We start from the raw sequence: 23,907 nt of genomic DNA on the forward strand, positions 1-23,907 counted from the left end.
GACCACCTCGTAAGAGACCACTCCCATCATCATCATCATCATCATCATCATCATCATCATCATCAGCCAACTGCACTGCAGTCGGTCATGAGCTTTCTCCAAGCCTTCCGGCCTCTTACCATGCTTCGAATCTCTTCTGGCCTTGGTGGGTATGCCTGGCTGATCGCTGGCAATGTACTTATAAAAAAAATTAGCTTTGGGCGACCGGGCTTACGTTTGCCATGTTTGGGGTGAAAAAAGGGCGTAACTGTAGACCAATGTATTCTCTGTTGACAAATTCATTCATTGACCACTCCCATAAGCGACTGCGACTACTTTTGGGAATTACCAAATGATCTTTTCCTTTGTTTTTAATCCCTCGTGAGCGACCACTAAAACGGATTCTAATACGTATTACGGCAACTCTTCAACTGAGTAAAAGTATACACTTTGTGATCACACTACAGTTATGACAATAATGCTCGTAGATTAATTAAGATCTCGAATCTAAAATTCAAGACGATTTACGGCTGGATTAAGAGTGTCACCCGGAGACCGAGGTAGAAAGTTTATGCTAAAAGCTCTGGTAACTGACCAGCTTCTATTATTTCAGCTTTTGGTCGCTAACGAGATTGCATTCTCGTAAGCGTTCTCATTCCATTTAGAACTTTAAACCCTTCCGGAATGAAACGAAAGACCCTTCGGAGTGGGTCCGCCCGCTGGATGGGGGTGGAGGCTAATACATCATCAATGTTGAAATGATCGATCAAGCTCTAAAGGCAGCCCAGATCAAGTATCTATATCATGGAAGAGATAGTAAATGGTGCTCTATCTCCTCTTCGTGGCCATGCCCTTCTCCACTCCTTTCTTACGCACTGTAACCTTATGTAATACGATCATGTGGAGTAAATAAAAAAAATTAAAAAATGCAAAATTGAGCCATATCTCGGTTTGGAGTTCCGTTTCTTATGCACTGTAGTTTTGACACACAAGACTTGATGTCAGAGTTGCTTATACCAAAGTTGTGCAGAGAGGTACTTAGTGTTTTGCAAGCACTTCAAGAGGGTCTGATTGGACACCACGACAACACGTCATACTAACATCTTTGACTCTGTACCATCAAACAGTTAAAATCGTAGGCATATATCTCATGAACAGTAAAAACTGATTTGTTGCAGTAATTTTCATACAAGTCATACCACAAATTGATTCAAAAGGGCTTCAATCTTGGAAAAGGCAAATACGAATTAACACCACCCCAACAACAACAATAACAATAACATTGACTTTATTTTTACAAAACTGAAAAAAGGCCTTTGTAGCCCACACCCCCCCCCCCCCACCCCCTCAATTTCAATGATGGAAGAATAGAGCGTTTTACTTTGTATGAGAATTCACCATTAATTTTGGGGAAAGTGTCCCAGTTTCATATCGAAGCACTTATTTCATTGTATAAGAGCACATGGACAATTTATGGTTGATTTGTGGCATAACTGATAATCAAAATGGACTACACTGAACCCAACCGGAGGGGGAGGGGGGGTGGGGTACTATAGGGGAACCTTTTTGAGGATGGATGTATATAAAAGGGAAGAGATGTCACCAGTTGAAGTATAGTGAAGAGGAGGGAAAACTGTCATTTAAGTATTTAAAGGGCAAATCAAAATATCTTGAACAGAACCTGCGAATACATAGGCAGTTTAAATTTGTTACGGTAGGTATGTTAATGGGGCAACTTCTCTTTCAAAAATGGTATATAAAAGAACAAGGCGTGGAGCCTCCCCTGATAATTCTTTATTGAGTAGTCCCCCTCCCCATCCCTCTGAGCACTGAGCGCTTAAGGCACGCATTCCTGTCCCCAGGTGTGAGTGTGTGTGTTAATTATTATTATCGTTATTATTATTATTATTATTATTATTATTATTATTATTATTATTATTATTATTATTATTATTATTATTATTATTATTATTATTTTATTATTATTATTATTATTATTATTATTATTTCCAATTTTTTTTTCTATGCGTCTGATATTATAATTATAAAGGAAATAAAGGGAGATGTAAAGAATCGACCATAAGAAGACAATAGAAAAAATCTGAGCCCCAGATGGGATTCTTTACATCTCCCTTTATTTCCTTTAATTTTCTTTTCTCCGTTTTATTTATTTATTTATTTATTTATTTATTTATTGTTTATTTAAAAAAATAAGAAATAATACTTCTTTGGCCTTAATAGGCCATTTCCGAATTGCTGTGAGCCTCACTATGAAAAAGAGGCCAAGTGCAAAACTTTTCATATGAAAAGTAGTTGATTTGCATATGAATGAAAACTAATTTTCACGACAAAACCTTTGCACTCAGCGTCGCTTTCATAATGAGGTTCAAAACAACTCGGAAATGGTCTATTAGCTTTTATTGGCATGAAGGTATGCCCAGAAAACAATAAATCAACTTATTATGTTTTATTCGGCTGTACCGTGGAACATTTGAACAGGCTAGATCGCTTGTTCCCGCCCTGGGGCATTTACCAGTATGTTTTAAAAAATCCTAATACTTGGCGGTAGGCCCGAGGGTGAGGGATGGAGGGGACGTACTGCTGGAAGTGATTGATGCATATAAACTAAGCTTTACGAGCCTTTCCTGCGAAGTCCCGGTTGATGGTATGTATTAAATCCAGAGGGATGAGTCGGATGTCGTCTACAAAGTGCCCAGGTACATTGCAATGCTTCCTACGAGGACAATCAAATAAAGGAAGTGACACACTCGGACACCAACCCACGGCATACGTTGTGTCCCTTGCTTTATTTGATTGTCTTATTAAATTTACTGACACACCGATCGGCCCCAAGGCTGATCCACCTTCCCAGCGCATGCCGTGGGAGAACTGCCGTGCGGTTCCCAGCCAACAGCTTCCACATGTGTGCTGTGGAGCTGTCGCTTAAAGGGGTGTTTTACATCCGCCTCGGCAGTAAAGGGTCTCTGATGCGCGGATTAACCGCCCGCTCTTTGACCCGACGGCTATGCCATGCTGATGAGGCCGAAACAGCTGTCCATTGGCTGCCACTGCCCGGGTGATATGGCTGTGCGCATGGGTAAGATACTGGCCAGGCCGTGGGTTGGTGTCCGAGTGTGTCTTTTGCTTTATTTGATTGTCTTCCTAAGAGGAAAATTATTTGCGCGCGTGAAATGCTTCGAGAACGTGGAGCGCGAAGGGAGGGAGGAAGAGTAAGAAGTTAACATGCAAAATGTCTGATAATCAAATTTTTTTAACACGCCGAAGAGGAATAGCCGTGCCCTTCGAAGTATTGGAAAATATATGTAGATTTCCCTAACCGTACAATCAGCCTTTATCTTTTTTATTGGTTCGTTTTACAATGTATTTTTGATTATATCCTCTAGTACCAGATTTTGTTGCAAACACAGTTACTGGTTTTTAATCAAATCTTGCAGAGTATTCGCGGGAAGTTCTTGAGCGTATAATTCACCTTCGCATACGGTACTTCTGTTTAGTAAATCACAAATAAGAACAAGAAAGCCATAAAGGCTTAATAATTAATAAGCAGCCTTATGTATGCCCCACTCTCGCCTCGATCATTTTTAAACCTTTTTTTAAACCTTTTCCCGGCGTGATGGAGCTAATTGAATAGTTTTAGTAGAAAGACCGCGTGATGTTGTCTTGTTTACCTTTTGTCTGAGTTTCAGGCTTTTCGGAGGGAGGGGGAAGGGATAACGAGTGGACAGACGAGAGTCCTTCCCTTTCTGCCCCCTCCCCTCAGGAAGGCCTGATACTCAGGTAAGTTAGTTTTCGGTAACCTTATTGACGTCATACCGGAAGTTGCTTATAATGACATACCGCTAATTAAATAACTCTAACGATCTCGGAACACCTTTTTAGACGTTTCTCCATTGTATTTTCTGATTCCATTTCGCGTATAACCCCTGCTAACTTGGACTACAATCTCGATCTGCTGTTTCTTAAAGAGCCTTTCAAGGCGACTCTTTTTCACCAAAATTCAAAATACTAACTTTATACATCGATTTCATGTTCATATTTCAGGATAGGGAGCTTCGCTCTAGGACCAGCGAGGTGGCACTAAGCAGACTTTCATTAATTTATTACGACTGTGGGGAGGGGGGGTCAGCAAAATCTTACAGGGCTGAGCTTGCAAGTAATTGCCAACCCTGAGTTAAAAATGTTCCGAACTATATAACCCGTTCCTTTGATCTTACACCTGAATTTTGTTAACCTATCGCCACCACCACCACCACCGACCCACAGGCACACACCAAAAACACTTCTGCTATAAAGAACTATGAAAGCACCAAAGACCTCTTTCCGCCGAACAAACAGTTTTTAATATAAACTCTATAGTCTTGAATACTGCTTGTGACGGTAGTTTTACTCTTGAATGAGAAAACTGATAACACATTCGAAAGAATAACAGAAGAAGAAATTGTCAACCTCACACTATAGAGGCACAAAAACATGGAAGTACAGAAGGACAAAAGTAATGATTGGAGACAGGCTTATTTTCCAGAATATTGTTGCCTCTTCTCTTTTTAAACAGAAAATAGAGCCTTATCACTTGGCCGCCATGTTGAGTTTCAGGAGAATAAAAAGCTTTGTTTTTGCACGGCAAGCCTTGCACTGAGTGCGCGTCTGGCGTCTGGCCGAGTGTTGCCGTGCAAAAACAAGGCTTTTTACTCCCCCGAGACTCAACATGGCCGCCGAGTGATAGGGTCTATTATCTCTAGGAGGTGAATACAGGCTTTGCTGTCTATGACAAATGAACGCGAAGCCCTCACTGTTTAATTATTCTTTAATTACATTTTCCAAAAATCAATTCGGAAATTCGTACCAGTGAAACAGAACTTATGTGGAACAAAAGACAGTTTTGCAATCAGTTATATCCTTCTACCAACGTACTTCAATACCGGGTCAGTGCCGCAACTGTTTTAGCAGAGAAAACGTCTTTTGAAAAACAGGCCTTGTTTAGTTACTTGAAAGCTTGGTTGTTTTAGTGCTTCACACAGACTGGCAACACCGACATCAGTGATCCTATTTTCAGCCAGATCTAGTGTCGTTACTTTGCTGCTTGGCTGTTTTAGTGCTTCACATAGACTGGCAACACCGACATCAGTGATGCCATTGTCACTCAGATCTAGTGTCGTTACTTTGCAGCCTGGCTGTTTCAGTCCTTCACATAGAATGGTAACACCTACGTCAGTGATACAATTGTCACTAAGAGATAGTGTCGTTACTTTGCAGCTTGGCTGTTTTAGTGCTTCGCAAAGACTGGCAACACCGACATAAATGATACCGGGATTAGCACCCAAATCTAGTGTGGTTACTTTGCAGCTTGGATGTTTTAGTGCTTCACATAGACTGGCAACACCGACATCAGTGATCTCATTAGCACCCAGAACTAGTTTGGTTACTTTGCAGCTTTGCTGTTTTAGTGCATCACATAGACTGGCAACACCGATATCAGTGATCTGATTAAAAGCCAGATTTAGTGTGGTTACTTTGCAGCTTGACTGTTTTAGTGCTTCACATAGACTGGCAGCACCATCATCAGTGGTCAAATTACTATACAGATCTAGTTTGGTTACTTTGCAGCTTGGCTGTTTTAGTGCCTCACATAGACTGGCAACACCGACACCAGTGATCCCGTTACCACGCAGAACTAGTTTGGTTACTTTGCAGCTCGGCTGTTTTAGTGCTTCACATAGACTGGCAACACCGACACCAGTGATCCCGTTACCACGCAGAACTAATTTGGTTACTTTGCAGCTTGGCTGTTTTAGTGCTTCACATAGACTGGCAACACCGACATCAGTGATCTGATTATCATACAGGTCTAGTTTGGTTACTTTGCAGCTTGGCTGTTTTAGTGTTTCACATAGACTGGCAACACCGACATCAGTAATCTGATTACCAAGTAAATGTAGCGTGGTTACTTTGCAGCTTGGCTGTTGAAGTGCTTTAAATAGCCTGACAACACCGGCATCAGTGATCTGATTATTTAACAGAGAAAGACTGGTTAACGTTTTACACAATGATCCTTGAATAAAATCTACACATTCATTATTCAATTGACACCTCTGCAGCCTTAGCTCGGTGATGAAACAAGAATCCTCTTCTAACAATGCAGACATCCGTCTTAATCCAGATGATATCATGCTGGCTTCAATGATTAATCTCTTAATGGACATGAATGGCCTCTGCTCAGAAAGTGTCATTTCTGAGTCAGCGATTCCCAAGTTGAGGGTGCCAAATGTTGGCGTTCCAGACGGCAATGTTTGGTGTCTTGTGCTGACCTCCTCTTCATTCAATGCACTGATTGTATCGAGAAAAAATGATATGGCAATACAATCCACGTCATTTATCTCTTCAAAACAAATATTTTTACCACGAACAGGGTGTTGGCGGTAGTAATCTTTAGCGAATTCTTTGTCATGATATTCATAGAGACATTTTGCTTGAAGAAGGTGTTGATTACTTTTACCAGCGTTTGGCGAAACTCGTTCAAGTAATTTTTCCATAAGCTTCCCATCTTTTTCTTTTGACAAAATACCGGCCATAAACTGCATGACCATCGTGGACACAGTTTCTCCCGGAGGAATTTCCCTTCTCTTTACAAACCAACGGGCAGCTAAATATTCCTGAAGAGTTAAGTGAGTAAAACAAAAATGTTTTGTTGTTCGAGAAAAAGACACCCTGAAGGGAGGACCACTGTGAAGGATACCGCTTTTCCTCAGGCTTTCAACTTCTTTGGAACTGAACTTTTTCATTTCTTCCCCGCCAAAAAGGAACTTTTTCTCCCCAAGCAACTCGGCTGCAAACTTCGACAGTTCATCCAGAAAGGTTTCGTCAAAATGAGGAACTTCGTTTTTGTTGTGTTTTTCCTTGAAAATGTTGAACACTTCAAAATAGAGATCACTTGCTGAGATGGGTAGATCTTCAGTACTCTTTGATTCCTTTAGAACGTACTCAATGTATGAACACATCAGAGCACAAAGCACGGGAATGTGAGCAAAACTGATGAGATTCTCGTTCTTCGTGATATGCTCCAGTACAGTGTTCTTCATGATTTCGTTCTCTCCGAAATATTTCTCATTGTATTTTCTCACCTCTTGTGGAGAAAACCCGGTAATTTCCACCTTCCGATCGAAGTGGATTCCACTGATTTTGTCAGATTCATCAGGTCTTGACGTTACCATAACAGCAGACTTTCCTAAAATTGTTCCTCTGATTAGTTTGGCACATAGTGCAGCTACCGGCATTTTCTCTCGACAACTGTTTGGATATCTTTCATGCGCATCGCCAGAGATATAAGCTTGTTGAGAAAATTCGTCAAAACCGTCGAGAATAATCAAAACTTCTTCGGGGTGATTAACAATGTATTCAAAAAGCGAGTCGTTGATATTTGATTGGTCATCTAATATCGAGGAGCGATTTAAGATCTCTTTCAAGGTAAGCGTTTCTTTCTCTAGTAAATTCAACTGACGAAATGTCAACAAGTACGCAAATTTAAAACTAGGCATTTGCGCGTCTGTAAGTGACAGAAACAACTTATCGTTAGCCCAATCTCGAAAAAGCTTTTGACAGAACAAGGTCTTTCCGATCCCTGCCTTTCCAGTGACAAGAATGGATTTGGGATTTTCGTTTTCTTCGGTGGAGCGAATAAACAATTCTTGACAGTGTTTGACTCGAGTTCCGCTCACTTGACCATACTGCTTGAGATGTGCCCTTCTTTCGGCACCTCCGACTTTAATAGGCTTTCGTCCATGTTGCATGACAAGATTAGTAAATATTTCGTCTGTTTTCATCTTGGCGACAGTAGGAATATCCAACAGTTTGGGCTGCAACTCTGTTTGTCTTTCTATTGATGCTTTTAAGGCTGCTGAGTAGGAATCAACTTCTGAAAAACAAAAGAAAAAGTATAATAATTTAACAGATAAAAATTGTATCATTTAAAAAAACGCACCTGCTTTCTGGTGCGCAGAGAACTGTATTTAACCAATTAGAGAGCGCGCCATATGAGCAGAATTTCAAAACGTGATGTATGTACCAACTGTGTGCCTCATGTTTCTGTAGAGAAGAGCATCTCTGTATCGAAAAAAACTAACTTTCATACAAGTAAAAGCTTTGTAACTCTATGTGGCAATATGAAAGCTTCATCTAGCCAAAACGTACAAACTCATTATTCGCTACCCTGTGATTATCGGCGTACAAGCAAAAATTTTTTAGGGGTTGTGTGGAGGGGGGAAGGAGGATAGAAGTTTATTTGACCGAATGAAAGTTGTTGGCCGCTAATGCAAACAGACAGCGGTGTCCGGGCTATGTAACTGCTATTTATAACAAACAACCAGATGGAGCTGCCACATGGCTTGTGTTAACGTTGTGTTTACAGGCTTGCACGATTTTCATGTCTCTGTAGAATCTACTTATTAATGTAAGCTGTCACGTACGCCGTTGAAATTTCAGACTCTAATCCAGGTAGGCTTTAAGTGGTTAAGTTGAGTAACTTAAGGCATGGAGGATAAAATGTTAATCCCCATCTTACTCCCGCTCCGCGCCGGTCCCCGGCCAAAGTGCTCGTGTCTGGGTGTTTTTTGTTGTTGTTGTTGTTGTTGTTTTTTCTTTTTTTTCTTTTTTTTTTCTTTCCTTTCCTCCTCGCGAAAAAAATTACTTGAGCTTGACTTGTTGGTATTTTACTGTGTAGGATTGTCAACAATGCCGGACTTTCTTTGAATTTTTTTCCATTTTATTTCTATATTTAACTTAGACTCAAGTGGGATTATTCTCCACAAAAATTCAATACTTTCTGGGCTGTAAAGAAAATAAATTACATTGTTTTTCTTTGTGGTAAGTTGGTACCAATTCTTTCTACAGGCTTTGGATGGTTACACATTCTCGATAAAACTTTTTCCAGTTGCCTTTTCCATGCTTCCAGATAAGGTGGAGATAAAAATAATTTTGCTGTGAATTTCTTTGGTAATTCAAGTCCTTTTCTTTGACCCCCCCAGGCCCCCAAACCCGTCCCGTACGCCTATGCTTGGGATGGTTGATAAAGAATCTGGATTGACATAATGGTGATTGAAAGAATTATTTTTCCTGGGAAACTATATTTTGGTGGGCCTTTTTTCTCACAACGTTCAATTTTTCTGTTTTCGTACGAAAAGTTGATTTGTTAGCTTTTATGTTATCTTTGTGTTATTTTATCGCCTTTATTGGTTTCTACAGCACTTTGATTAATTTAAGGTTTTTGAAGAGGCGTTTAATCTAAAAGACATATTTGAACATTGCTTGAGAAGCATAGATAACTGCGGCGATCTCTCATCATTCGGACTTTTATTTTTGTTGTTTCCTCGGCAGGTTACATAAAACACAATTTGGATATGTTTCAAATTTCTTTAATCATGCCTCAACCATGGGCGCATTTGTCAGTCATCTTGGATTTTTTTTTTTTCGATGTTCAAAAATGACTTGTAGCGCGTCCAATACTATGAATATGCAGAGAATATCGGATAAGTGGTGCAGTGGATATGTGAACTCCTTAATCGTTCCGAGTTCGAGTCGCAGATTGTGCATTAATTTTCTTTCTCCTTTTGAACAATCGTTTGTTTTCGTTGTGGTTTCCTTTTACTTACAATCGACTGAATTCATTAACACATCAAACTCGTGTGAAACAATATTATCCCCCTTTATTTTATAATGTAATTATATAAACTAAATTCGAATTTGATACAACATTACGGCTTTATAATGACGGCTAGTTGGGAGAAAATATATTCCGTATTGCGCAGAGTCGCGAAGCGATGAAGCCCAATACGGAATATATTTTCTCCCAACGCCGTCATTACAAAGCCGTAATGTCGTCTCAAAATCGAATTTAGTTTTTTTGTGGCGATAACAAAATTTTTTTTTGAAGACAGTAAACGGATAAAGTACAAATCGTGCGCTGATTGAAAGAGAAATTATTACTTCAGTCAAACTGTAGCCATGGTAATATCCGTACGCGAAATGTTTTCTCGGGGCGGGTTTTTTGAATTTTTGGCTTTAATTTTTGCCTCCAAACAAAGAAAATGCAAAAATTTACAGTCGATATAAGTACCTACCATTGATGAAATAGACGAGCAAGTAGGTTTAAACATTTTACCAGCAAATTTTAGTGAAAATTTGTTACCGCCGAGATATAAACAACAACATGAAAACAGTAATGAATAAACCTCAAAACCAGAAGCAAGAATTAAAAAAGCCATCATACAAGTACCAATAAATGTAAAAAAGAGCATTATTATCCTAGCTTAGATGCCGTTGAGATTTAAAACTTTGAAATAAACCAAGCGGCGCTTGCGCTAGCTACAACAAGAAGATCAAGTTGACAGACCCGAACCATGAAAGACAACGCGACAGAGTTCTTGTAGCACTTTTTACGCGGGATGCCCTAAGGGGCATACCGTGTCTAAAAACGGGTCGATTTCTTTTTTTTGTTGTTGTTTTCTTCGTCGTAGCCACAAATGTGTACATTAATTTATTCATTAAACCCTTCCCTCTCCTACTCGGGATGTATTTTTCTGATTGTCTTCAACAACAGCAGGCCATTCAAAATCCATTCTTGTGGCTTATATCGCGACGGAGGGGACCCACTCAGCGCTACCTGTGTGACGTCAACGCATCATTTGATATATTTATTAAAAACCGATTAAATTGTAGCGCCATATTGTTAACATGTTCTGGACTCAAGTGTGCCGTTTTCAAACGGAAATTTCACCATTTTAAAGCGGTGAATCGAAAGAATAACTTCTAAGAAGCACCCGACATTTAAAACGGTGGAAATTGGTGAGTTCCTGGCGAAGGAATCGTGCTTTGTTTGACAGTAGGGAGTTTACGAAGCCACGACGCGACCCCGAGGAAAACGTAGACTAAAAAATAAATTTATATTTTACCTACGAATCTCGCGATACTTTAAAGTCATTTACTCTGTTTATCAATGACAAAACTATTCCAAAACTCAATCCGAAACACAGCGATAAGATTTGAAATAAAAATTCAACATTTAGTCGTGGTGGTGCACGTTCTCCAAACAACGCAGCATTTGGTCATTTCACGTTGTTGTTTTGCAGAGGACTGCAAAGAAATGTACAAAGATTTATAACGCACGTGCACAGCTTTTGTTCTGTTAATTAATTCTTTTGTTTGGTGACGTTGCCGTCGCCGTTGCCGTCGTGGTTTCGTAAACTCCCTAATCTTAGACCACGACGCGAGACTGAAAAGAGGTCATTGAGAAGCTTACGTTATCGTCATGGAATTCCCGCAATTTCCCTTGAAACCCTGAGTAGCGTAACACAAGGCAAACAACGTAACGCGATCGTCGTGACTCAAACGATTCCATTAGCAAGGATAGTTTTATCAATCGGCGAAGCATACAGTTGGAATAAATGAATCAGCCCCAGCATCACGCGTAATGCCAGTATAGCAGGCATCTTGTTTTCTTCATGGTAGCCACAAATCGGTACATTAATTTATTCATTAAACTCTCCCCTCTCCTACTCGGGATGTATTGTTCTTATTGTCTTTAACAAAAGCAGGCCAATCAAAATCCATTCTTGTCACTTATATCACGAGGCAGGGGACCCACTCACCCCTACCTGTGTGACGTCAAAGCGTCATTTGATATATTCATTAATCTCGGATTAAATTTGTGGTGCCATATTGTTAACATGTTGTGGACTCAAGTGTGCCGTTTTCAAACGGAAATTTCACCATTTTGAAAAGGTAAATGGAAAGAATAACCTCTTAGAAGCACTTGACATTTAAAACGGTGGAAATTGGAGAGTTCCTGGCGAAGGAATCGTGTTTTGTTTGACAGTTTTAGACCACGATGCGAGACTGAAAAAAGGTCATTGAGAAGCTTACGTGATCGTAATGGAATTTCCGAAATTTCCGGTGAAACCCAGACCCTGAGTAGCGTAACACAAGGGAAACAACGTAACGCGATCGTCGTGACTCAAACTATTCCATTAGCAAGGATAGTTTTATAAATCTGCGAGGCATACAGTTGGAATAAATGCATCTCGCGTAAATGCCACTATAGCCATCTTGTTTCTAGAGATAAGAGACACCAGAAAAGAAACTTTCGGCGAAGAATATGAAATGACTGAAATAAGTGAAATATAGTAGGGGCATCCAACAACTCATTTCGATCTCTTAAATTGTTTAGAAATTCGGATTTGCATTTAAAAGGAATCCCACGTTCTTTTCGGTGAAGCGTCAGCTCAAAGTTTTGTAACATTGGTATAAACTAATGCCGTTGGTTCCCAGACGGGCAAATATCTCGTTAACAATACCAAATGACGCTCAGCCAGCTGTCAGCAACAGCACGTAAATTCAGGGGGAAAGATTCCGTTACCTTAAACTATTTTGCGACTTAACCTTTCAACTAAAACATCCGAAGAGATCAAACTGTATTAGCTTACACAAAAATGACTCTAAAAGGCAAAAGGAACTGTTTGTTTCACTGACGTCATTCTTCATCAGGCGATCTCAATTTATTCTTGAGAAATGAATGCAAGAGTTTGAATGATTTTCAAACAGCCAACAAGCAAAATGTTCCAAATATTGTCTCGTTTGTTACCAGCTCGTTTTGTAGTCTTTAAGAGACATGTTTGTGTAAGTTAATACAGTATGATCTGTTTACACGCTTTAGGACGGTTGTAGGACAATTTTAAAACCAAATTAAACAGGTCCTTCTGGAGATAAACCTCTGTAAACGTCTATTTCTAGTTAGCTAACCTGGTTTGACATCCTTCATTTTAAGGCTTTCAGCTCCTTGATCCAAGTTTTCCACCATTTCTGTCACTGCAGTTAGGCCCCGCTCCAGTTGCTCAACTTTGTGTTCTACCTTGTCCGTCCTTGCAGTTAGGCCCTGCTCCAGTTGCTCAACTTTGTGTTCTACCTTGTCTGTCTTCGCAGTTAGGCCCTGCTCCAGTTGCTGAACGTTGTGCTGTACCTTATCTGTCTTTGAAGTTAGGCCCTGCTCCAGTAGCTCAACTTTGTGTTCTACCTGGTCCGTCCTTGCAGTTAGGCCCTGCTCCAGTTGCTCAACTTTGTCGTCTGTCTTTGCAAGTCCTTCTTGTAACGCCTGAACTTGCATCGATAGTAGTTCGTTGACGGCTCTCTGACAACGGGAAAGTCTCTTCAGAGTCTCCTCCACCTCTTGAAGCTTTTCCTGTTGTTGCATCAACGTTTCATCATGTTCATCCAGCCTGGTTTCGTGGAAAAGTTGAGAATCTTCAAGCACGGTAACCTGTTTTTGCACTGAAGCGAACTGTTTGATTTCTTGATCCATTACCGACTGAAGGTTTTTGATGTCGCTTATGAGATTATTGACATTTTGTTGCACTAAAGTCAGAAGGTCTCTGTCCACAGCATGTCCCATACACAACTGGCGCCCTGCATACAATATGAAGGGATTGTATGATTAGCATAATATATTGAAGTATTCGCACCGTCGATTTCAGTAACATTAACTCTACTTTGAGGGTGTCAGATTCATTCAGGCTATGCAAACGTGCTTTCGAGAAATAACCTTACCTCAAATGCAGAAAGAACCGTTCCTAAACAAATCTTTTTAAAAATTATCACTTAACATATTTTCATATCAATCTATCTACTAACTTGTAGAGCACTGAGTGTAACTTTTTTTAAACGTCGTTCCAGTACAAAGTTCTTATTTGTGTTAGCCGGCTGTATTGTAATAAGCACACTCCTCTTTGTGGTCAGTTTTAGTTAACTGGGAAAGCGTGGGTAAAAAATAGCTTATACTTTCGCCCATTTGTTTGATTTGTTTTCTCGTTCTTTCTTTCGTTCGTTCTATTATTTATTCATTTATTCGTTTTCTTCATCCATGCAAAGGAGAGGCTAACGCTTGACAAATAGAGTTCGCTTGCTATACCTTTAGTTTGCCAATCATACAGATCTTCCAATGTCTTCTTCTCCTTCTTAGCAGTCAAGCCCAGACTTCTCACCAATGCTCCTAGCTTAGCAAAGCAATCATCGAAGAAGGTGTCAGACCATTCACTGCCATCAAAATGGCCCCACTTGTTTCGGACATTTTTTCTGACATCATCAGCAGATGTCTGAGTGAGTGCAGATAAAATATCCTTTGGTTGGTAGTAGGAAATTCCCAATAAGTTCAAGATGGCGGTCATGTCCAGCGACTCATCAAAGGCAGAAAACATAGCAAGATAATTCGGCAGGTATATCTTGGCCAGGTCAACTGAACTGTTGATAGTAAAACAGTAGCTTTTCTTGTCATTGCCATGAAGTACACTGTTGTTATTAACGTTCTGAAATTTCAGTTTTTTAAGGTGTGGATGAGTGTTGGCGTAAGGATAAGTCAGTGTCTTCAGAGTACAGCCTGGGGTCAGGTGTTTGTCCAAGTCGTTATAATGAGTGTCCATTCCTCCTTTGATAACATCTCGCAAAACTGGAGCGACAACTTTGTTCATAGCAATTCCTACAACAATCCATCTCTTCTCTTCATCAGAGACCATCATCTTTAGTAAAAAGAAGGATAAAAAGAAAATATTAATCAAAGAATGTGTATACTGACGTGGTACTAATAGTATATATTTTTTGTAATTGATGTGTGGCCCCCGTGATTCAGTTTTGCTCTTTCGCGGACAAAAATAATGAGTTTTTTTTCGACTAAACTTGACTTTTTGCTGAAAATCGGGGACAGCAGGGGCACCCAATAGTTTATTTCGGTGGATATCAAAGGAGGAAATATGTTGACAAAAAATACGAAAAGATGAGAACTACCTATTTCCTAAAACCAATAACAGCTAATAAATTCGGGAAATAAGATCTCGTTGCCTTAAACACTAGGGACTGACATTTGCACCTAAAGCATCTAAACACATCAATCTGTATAAGCTTACACAAATGTTTCTTTAGAAAGGCCAGAAAACGATCAGGGAACACAGGGGACAACATTATTACTATTTTTCTTACACGTTCTCGTTGTGCTCTGATGACTTAAACCATGTTACGAAAACTGAGCTACAGTTTAACTATGAAGCCAAAAAGAAGGGAATGTTTGTAAAATTTCAAGAATCGACAGTGATTGATCACGAATCACTGAGAAATAGTTCTGTTATCAGTTTTACTTTTTCATGACACGTTTCTATTTACTTAACTTTATAATCACTACATAGTTTCAAATTTTAAACAAATCTTTTTGCACTAAAGTTGATTTTTCCTTACAGCCTTTGCTGTCTGCTTACTTGCATACAACATTACTAATACTATTATAAATGAATACTTCTGTTCGCCGGCTTGTTTTTTCGTATAATGTTGCATACATAAATCTTCGTTCTCCTGCAAAATTAAAGGTAATTTTGAAATTTACCATTGCGCGCTGATTGCAGATATTGACTTACTGATCACGAAAAGTTTTTGAATTATGAATTTACTTGTGTGAGTTCGCTGATTACTAACTTGCTTACCAAAAATGCTCAGTATAACACAAAGTTCTGATCGAATTGTGAAATGTAGCTGACTTCGCGCTGATAGGGTTTAATGCGCTGGTATATTGTGAAATAAGAGTGAATTCGATTTGTAAAATATGGAGTGGGCTCGTAAAACGAAGAGTGGATTTGTAAACATGTTGTGGGTTTCTACGGACGTGGATGTTTAAAACATGGGGTGAATTTGTAGGATAAGTCTTGAAATTAGCCATAATGTTTTCAATTTGGTAACTCCAGAAAAAAAGACTTGCTTATCCCTATGTTGGTGATACCTGCGAAATGCCAACGAAGTCGGCAAATGTCACGAACGTTCACATTTTTCCTCAAGAGAACAGAAGACAAAAAGAGAAAAAGGTTTCCTAAACGAAAACGTTTAGTAAAAATTGACGATCAAACCTTGCCTTTTTTGTTAGGTCGATTACCAGTAGTGCTTAGGCATCAGTTCGGCAAAGTCTGTAACGTCATGCACCAGTAATGATCTAAAGCTATGACCTCTAGTTTCCTTCGCATTGAATTATTCGATCTGTTTGTCATAGCGTAATTTCTTCGCCGTAATTTCTCCAATTTCCACCGTTAAGGCCCGGTATAAACTTCGCATTTTACATGTGCCGAATTTAACATCTATCTGGGTGGACTCAAATTATTAAATTCGACACTTGATTTGACGTCGAATTTAAAGAGCCGCATTTAATTCATAACAAAGGTGTTGTAAGTTTCGTTCCCAGCCCTTTCTTGCTTCGAGTATTTTCCGGCGCTATTTCAGCAAACATGGCGGATAATGGAGGCTTTTCGCCTTGCCTTGGCTTATATATGTCTCAGCTCGTTTTTGTCAACAGAAGAAGAAGACTCGTTACGCAAGTGGCGTTAAACTACGTTCTAGGAAGGAGAAGCCTGCTTCTGGAGGTTTCTCTTGTTTTGCTGTTTTGCCCTCCATCCTGGAGTCTTCTCGTCATTTTCAAAAACCGAGCATGTCATACAAAATGGAATAGCCCATTTTAAACATGTGTATTTGGTGAAAAAAAACAACAACAACAAGAGCTGCACATCGCATGCGATTCCGCCATTTTGTTTCTCCCGAAAAGCGCATGGATAAAACATAATTTAAAATATTTCAAAATAATGAATGCATTCGATTTGGCACATGTGAAGTTCGACGTATAAAGCAGCAGTCGAACGTCCGTCGAATATTTGACTGGCCGAGTCAATGATGCGGCAGAAGTCACATTTAATTCAGATCTGTCGAATTTAAATGATTTAGGCGTGGAACTTCACATGCATTTAATTGTTGAATTAGATTCGGCACATGTGAAATACGACGTTAAACAGGACCTAAAACTGTCGAGTACTCCTTAGAAGCTATTCTTTCGAATTACCTCAAAAGGTAAAAACCTTTGTTTTCTTCCTGAAAAAGGCAGATTAGAGTCTTAAAATCATGCATGTGGCGGCCATTTTCAAAGAAAGCCTCGTCTTTCCAAGCCCCAGAACGTGCTTGACGTCACACAGATATGGATGAGTGGGTCCCCTCGCTCATGATATAGGCGCCGATAATGGATTTTGATCAGGCCGTTCTTGTTGAAGACGATCAGAAAAATAGATCCCTTCTAGGAGAGAGCATAGTTTAAACCAGGTTTAATCAATAAACTAACGCACTGATTTGTAGCTATCATTAAAATTAAAAAAAAGAAAAAACCCAGCCGAAGTTTAGGCACGGTCTTCCCTCAGGGCATCCCGAGTAAAAAAGGAACGCCACCGAAATTTCGACACCGTCTGCCCTGAGGGCATCCTGCGTATCTAATATGCACATTTGTGACTACGAGAAAAAAACAAAAGATACCCGACCCAATTTTCGATGCGGTCTGCCTTCAGGACATCCCGCGTAATTATAAGATTTTTGTAACATATCATCTCTTCGATGAACTATCGATGCTGGTTTCGTTTGCTACAATTCAATCAAGCAGTGCACATTCCCCAACCATGAGAGACAGATATTTTTAAGCTGTTACATAATTAACACCATGAAATTAACATATATATTAAGCTTGTTCCACTTCATGAACGAAATTTTGTTTCCGTGCCAAATCACGTATGAGAATATTTTCATCTTCATGTTGAGCTTTGACGATAAAAGTTAATTTGCTTCCAATAATCTTAGACAAATGTAAAACACTTTTCCGACTAAAACTCGAGAGGTTGATTCCACACGCCAAAGGAACTTTTTTCCAAGAAGCCAGTTTGTTCCAGACATTAATAGATACGCAGTCGACCATCACTTATCACTTATCAACAACATAGTTTCGAAAAGCTTTTGTATCAAAGTTTCGAAACAAACGTATTACCTTGAATCGATTTCTCCGACCTCTCACGAAACGTCCAATTATTAGAGAATGGCTGTACGTGAGAGTCTCACGTATTTGATTAATTAAACGGGAACGCGGGAATTAAAGTGCTCGCAAACAGTTAGCATGTAAAGTGGTCTCATGATTAATGCATTTATGTTTGGAATTTTGCGAGCCGCGTGATTACTTAACTATCCAGCATTTAGTCCTTATCACAGACGGAAACACACAATCACCAAGCTTACCAAAAATGACAATTTGATTTAATGTTATGGGTTCTTACACCGTAATGTGATCCACCACAATAAATCACACTAAAGAGTAAATATTCTAAAGAGGATGACAGTGATTTATGTCTGCGATTAAAATAATCATCAACTTATTTTGATTAAGTGCACATTTTTGCATACTAGATATCTGTTCTTCGGCTTGCAAAGATCGGCCGGTTGTTCTGCAGATTCCAAAGAAAATAAAGTTCTGAAAGTTGATTACAGATTTGTGGTCGAGATCGCGGGTTGTTACAGATAATCGGTCTTTCCGTAAGCGGATGTTTGATTTTATCAAAAGTGCTGATAAGGTATTAATTTGGCCACCTTAAAAAGATTCTCGCTTACTGACTCTGACGAAGAGCAAACACTCGCAAAGTCAGTACTCGAATCATTTTACGGTGGCCAAATTACCTAATATCAACTGTGTTGATACAACCAGACATTACTTTCTACTCCCCACCAATGCAATACAACAGTTTCTTTAGACACTAACCGCCTTTACGAAAACGCGAGACTTGAACAAAGTCAATGTCTAACTTTCCATTCAATGTATTTCAAAGGTAAACCGTTCACTCATGGCGAATACAATACAGCCATCCTACCTTACTTGCGGACATGTTGTAGTTTCTGAGCTGTTCACGAAGAGCGCGTTGCAATTCTTACACCAAGACTTGTTCGCCAATTTAACGATTAAACGATTGGATCTTACCGGGAACAGGCTAAGGAGTTATTTTTGTTCCTTTACAACGAAAACAAACAGACACCACAAACAAACTAAAACCAAGTGAATAACGTAGCTTTTGGGTGCGACATTAGAAATCGACTGAAATTAGCATATAATGCGCCAGTGACTTTCAAACAACGCTGTGTGTGGGAGTTCATTGGCTTGGAACAGTTATTTTATTAATAGTAACCGTGAAAATTGCTATTCAATTTTTTTGATACAGCTAATTACACCGTGTTCGGTTTGTTTAGCGGAAACTTAACAACGCAAAATGAAGAAAACTCGTGTGAAAAGTGAACGGAACTTGTTAAAGGTGTAGGTGAGACGTGGTCTGCCCTCAGGACATCCCGCGTAATTCAGGATAGGATTTTTGTAACAGATGGTCCCTTCGATGAACTATCGATGCTGGTTTCGTTTGCTACAATTCAATCAAGCAGTACACATTAGACAACCATCAGAAGCAGATATTTTTAAACTGTTACATAATTAATTCAATGAAATTAACACATATATTAATCTTGTTCCACTTCATGAAAGAAATTTTGTTTCGGCGCAAATCACGCATGGGAATATTTTCATCTTCGTGTTGAGCTTCAACGATAAAAGTTAATTTGCTTCCAATAATCTTAGACAAATGTAAACACGTTTCGGTCTAACACTCGAAAGGTCGATTCCATACCGCAAAGGAACTTTGATCCAAGAAGCCAGTTTGTTGCAGACATTGATAGATATACGCAGTCGACCATAACTTATCATCAACATAAGACCAACATAGTTTCGAAAAGCTTTTGTATCAAAGTTTCGAAACAAACGAATTACCTTGAATCGATTACGCCGACCTCTCACGAAACGTACAATTATTAGAGAACGCAACTACTATACACTGACTGACATGAGAGTCTTGGGTATTTGATTAATTAAACGGGAACGCGGGAAAGTGCTCGCATACAGTTATCATGTAAAGTGGTCTCACGAAAAATGCATTGATGTTTGGAATTTAGCGAGCCGCGCGATTAATTGACTTTCCAGCATTTACAGTAGTCTTTATCACAGACGGAAACACACAATAACCAAAGTTAATTACCAAAAATGACAATTTATTTTAACGCTATGGGTTCTTACACCGTAAATGCGATCCACCACAATAAAACATACTAAAGAGTAAAGATTCTAAAGAGGATGACAGTGATCTATGGCTGCTATTAAAACAATCATATGCATCAGCTTATTTTGTTTAAGTGAACATTTTTGCATACTAGATATGCGTTCCTCGGCTTTTTTTTAGCATTTGATCGGCATACGTTTAAACTGACAACAAGTTGAGCAGCGATCGGCCGGTTGTCCTACAGAATCCAAAGAAAACAAAGTTCTGAAAGTTGATTACAGATTTGTGGTCGAGATCTCGAGTTGTAACGGATAATCGGCCTTCCCGTAAGCGGATGTTTTGTTTTATCCAAAGTGGTGATTAAGTATCAATTTGGCAATCTTAAAAAGATTCTCGAGTGTTGACTCTGACGAAGGGCTAACGCTCGAGACGTCAGTACTCGAGTCATTTTACGGTGGCCAAATTACCTGATATCAATTGTGTTGATAAAACCAAACATTTCTTTCTACTCCCCATCGATGTAGTGCAATACATGTAGTTTCTTTAGACACTAACCGCCTTTTCGAAAATGCAGGACTCGAACAAAGTCACCGTCGATCTTTCCATTCAATGTATTTCAAACTAGACTTGACAATATGAGCCACGCACCAACTATTGCAAGCGTAGCTTTAGCTACAGCGGGGCGCTATTATGGAACAGTCTACCCGTCAATTTACGGAAAATAGATTCTCTTTGTCGCTTTAAAAGACAAATTGATCGGCTTTACAACAATTGTCAGTCAGGGTCCCACACGGCAATCTAGTAAAACAGTATTTTATTTTAACTTGTGAAGTTTTTAACACTTTCTTTTTATAATATAATACTGAAGGTTTTACCGTGGATAAATAAATAAAGTATGAGTATAACGAGGGAAAGTGCTCCCATACAGTTAGCATGTAAAGTGGTCTAGCTCGTGAAATATGCATTTATGTTTGGAATTTTCCGAGCCGCGCGATTACTTAACTATCCAGCATTTAGTCTTTATCAGAGACGAAAACCGACACAATAACCCAAGTTACCAAAACTGACATTTTTTTTTAATGTTATGAGTTCTTACACCGTAATGCGAACCACCACAATAAATCACACTAAAGAGTAAAGATTCTAAAGAGGATGGCAGAGATCTATGTCTGCGATTAAAACAATCATCAACTTATTCTGATTAAGTGCACATTTTTGCATACTAGATATGTGTTCTTCGGTTTCTTTTTTTTTTTTTGTTTGGAAGATTTGATCGGAGAAGTTTTAACTGACACCAGGTTGAGCATAGATCGGCCGGTTGTCCTGCAGAATCCACAGAAAATAAAGTTCTGAAAGTTGATTACAGATTTATGGTCGAGATCGCGGTTTGTTACAGATAATCGGCCTTCCCGTAAACGGATGTTTGGTGTTGATGAGGTATTATAAATTTGGCCACCTTAAAAAGATTCTCGAGTGTTGACTCTGACAAAGGGCTAACGCTATGGCGCTTTTTTCACGCTCGAAACGTCAGTACTCGAATCATTTTACGGTGAAGAAATTACCTAATATCAACTGATATCAACTGTGTTGATAAAACCAAACATTCTTTTCTACTCCCCACTGATGCAGCACAACAGTTTTTTTTAGACACTAACCGCCTTTTCGAAAAAGCGGGACTTGAACAAAGTCACCGTCGATCTTTCCATTCAATGTATTTCAACGGTAAACCGTTCGCTCGTGGCGAATACAGTACAGTCATCCTACCTTACTTGCGGACATGCTGTAGTTTCTGAGCTACTCACGAAGAGCGCCTTGCAATTCTTGTGCTACGTCTTGTCCGCCTGCACCAAGACTTGCTCGACAATTTAACGATGAAACGTTTGGAGTCGGCCTGGAACAGACTAAGGAGTTATTTTTGTTCGGCTTTACGACGAAAACAAATAGACACCACAAACAAACTAAAACCAAGTAAATAACGTAGCTTTTGGGTTTGACATTAGAACTCGAATGAAATTAACATATAATGCGCCAGTGATTTTAAAACAACGCTGTGTGTGGGAGTTCATTGGCTTAGAATAGTTATTTTATTAATTGTAGCCATGGAATGTTAGCGAATTCTACTGATACAGCTAATTATACCTTGTTTCGCTTGTGTAGCTGAAATTTAATCTTCGAACTGCATACTGAACTTCGTTTCAAAAGTGAATGTTGGTGGATTTAAATTAAATCTTTGTTTTTAAATAACTTCATTAATATTGCAGTCAACCGAAGAAGCGGAAACGACAGCAATCTGCTTGCAGAGCAGCTTTTTTAAAGAACCTTTATGAATGCCTCTTTCATCGTTGTACAAAACTGAATTGGACTTATGACAATATTTCATGTTAAGTCAATCCATCATCGACAAAACTGATCCCAACTTTTGTTTGATCTTTCTAACTTAAAGGACACTTTTCTGATAATTTATTAGAAATACGTAATATAATTTGTTGACCAATATAGATGACGGATGTGCGATAATAGTGAAGTAGTATAGGATATGATGGTATAGGCGCATTTCCGAAATTGCGCTGTTATTTTAGACTCATTTACAAGCGAAAACATGGACACCGCAAACCTGCAAATAGCAAAAGTATTGCATTTTAAAGCAAATAATTTCCCAAGGTCAAATCCAAAAAGGCTTAAAGAGAAACCGCTTATATATAATATGGAGAAAATTTCTATTATTGGAAGTTATAAAAATCGTTTTAGCGAGGAAGAAACTTCTTTAGCAATGGCTATTAAAATTAGATGCTTGGATAAACATTTGAAGGGATTAAATATGAAAGAAATTTATGATGTCATGCTTGATATTGTTAAAAAATATGGTGATTTTTGTTTTAACCATAGATTTTGTCTTTTTCATGAGGAAAAGAATAGAATACATTTTGATATTCATGGATATGATTATGGGGCAACTAAATATTATCGAACTGACATTGATAATCTGAAACAAAAAATTGAAAAAAATTTGGATTTGGATAACCTGTTTAATTACGTTTTGAGCCGTTATAAAGGTTTGGGATGGAAAGGTGTTCATTACATAAACATAATAATAAGATCTAAGGGTAAAGTTGTTAAACCATTAGAAAATCGGAAAAAACTGGTTAAAACTGGTTAAAGAAATTGCTGTCAATAGCTTGTCACTTCGTCGTTCCTTTTTTTCTTACGCGTAAGAAACGGATTCACACCATTATCCAAACACTGTTTCACTATCTCGGAAATGGTGTAATGCAGTGGGACTTTCTCGCTTACGTCTAAATTTAGTCCATTGTATGGTCATATGACAGTCGTATGAGTTTCTAGCGAATGAAATGATTACACAAAATTTTCCACAGCTTGTATAAAATTCTGTGTAACTTTCACAGCTTGTATAAAATTCTGTGTAACTTTCACATCATGTATAAAATTCTGTGTAACTTCCACAGCTTGTGTAAAAAATCTGTGAAATATGTCAGCCATGAAAATGTTATCGTGGTTATTTTTTTATGAAAATATGAGCTCGAGTTTGAGTTTGAGTTTGAAAATGTTTAATATTTAAACGGTTTTGCATTTTGCATAACAAAGGCTTCTTTTTTCATTTATTTTTTTCTTACATGTATTAAACAATATTGTGTACAATAATATATTGTATAGTAGAATGAATTGTGATTCAGAAATACATGAAGGTTTGAGGGATTTTGGAGAGTCTTGTCCTTTCTGTCATGAGCAGTTTGAAAATCGTCAGTCGAACGAACGCGAACAATGTTGTATTAATGGCCATATAATTCTTGATAGAGGTTATTCAGTTTGTAAAAATTGCGGGCAAGTTGCTGGCTATAAAGTAGTAAACGAATATATTAACTTCCGAGAGAATCTTTATCGAGTTCGTACAAAGAGCGTTTACAATCGAAAATATCATCTTGAAAATATA

At 38.7% G+C, this 23,907-nt stretch overlaps 1 protein-coding gene across 4 annotated transcripts; it reads right to left on the reverse strand.

The window, feature by feature from the left end:
* Positions 1-4,785: 4,785 nt before the first annotated feature.
* On the reverse strand, positions 4,786-21,913 carry LOC146464003 (uncharacterized). Of its 4 annotated transcripts, none has more exons than XM_085083773.1 (5): positions 18,732-19,123; positions 13,949-14,552; positions 13,058-13,446; positions 12,787-12,949; positions 4,786-7,909 (listed from the first exon to the last, which is right to left on the reverse strand). In XM_085083773.1, exons 1-5 carry the CDS (start codon positions 18,744-18,746, stop codon positions 4,941-4,943), a joined length of 4,140 nt encoding a protein of 1,379 aa, XP_084939899.1. In that variant the 5' UTR covers positions 18,747-19,123; the 3' UTR covers positions 4,786-4,940. The 4 variants fall into 4 exon arrangements, with proteins under 4 accessions (XP_084939899.1, XP_084939898.1, XP_084939897.1 ...); XM_085083772.1 differs by having other exon boundaries at positions 13,004-13,446; XM_085083771.1 differs by lacking the exon at positions 18,732-19,123 and adding an exon at positions 21,723-21,913 and having other exon boundaries at positions 12,787-13,446.
* Positions 21,914-23,907: the final 1,994 nt, after the last annotated feature.

The sequence above is a fragment of the Pavona decussata genome, unplaced genomic scaffold, assembly GCF_977016875.1.
Source record: "Pavona decussata unplaced genomic scaffold, jaPavDecu1.1 SCAFFOLD_170, whole genome shotgun sequence".
NCBI classification, from domain to species: Eukaryota; Metazoa; Cnidaria; class Anthozoa; order Scleractinia; family Agariciidae; genus Pavona; species Pavona decussata.

Coding starts and splice junctions, on each gene's coding strand:
- LOC146464003 (XM_085083771.1), bottom strand. Junction 13,447..13,948: donor GTATGATTGGCAAACTAAAG/GTATAGCAAGCG, acceptor TATTGTATGCAG/GGCGCCAGTTGTGTATGGGA. Junction 7,910..12,786: donor AATGAAGGATGTCAAACCAG/GTTAGCTAACTA, acceptor TTTGTTTTTCAG/AAGTTGATTCCTACTCAGCA.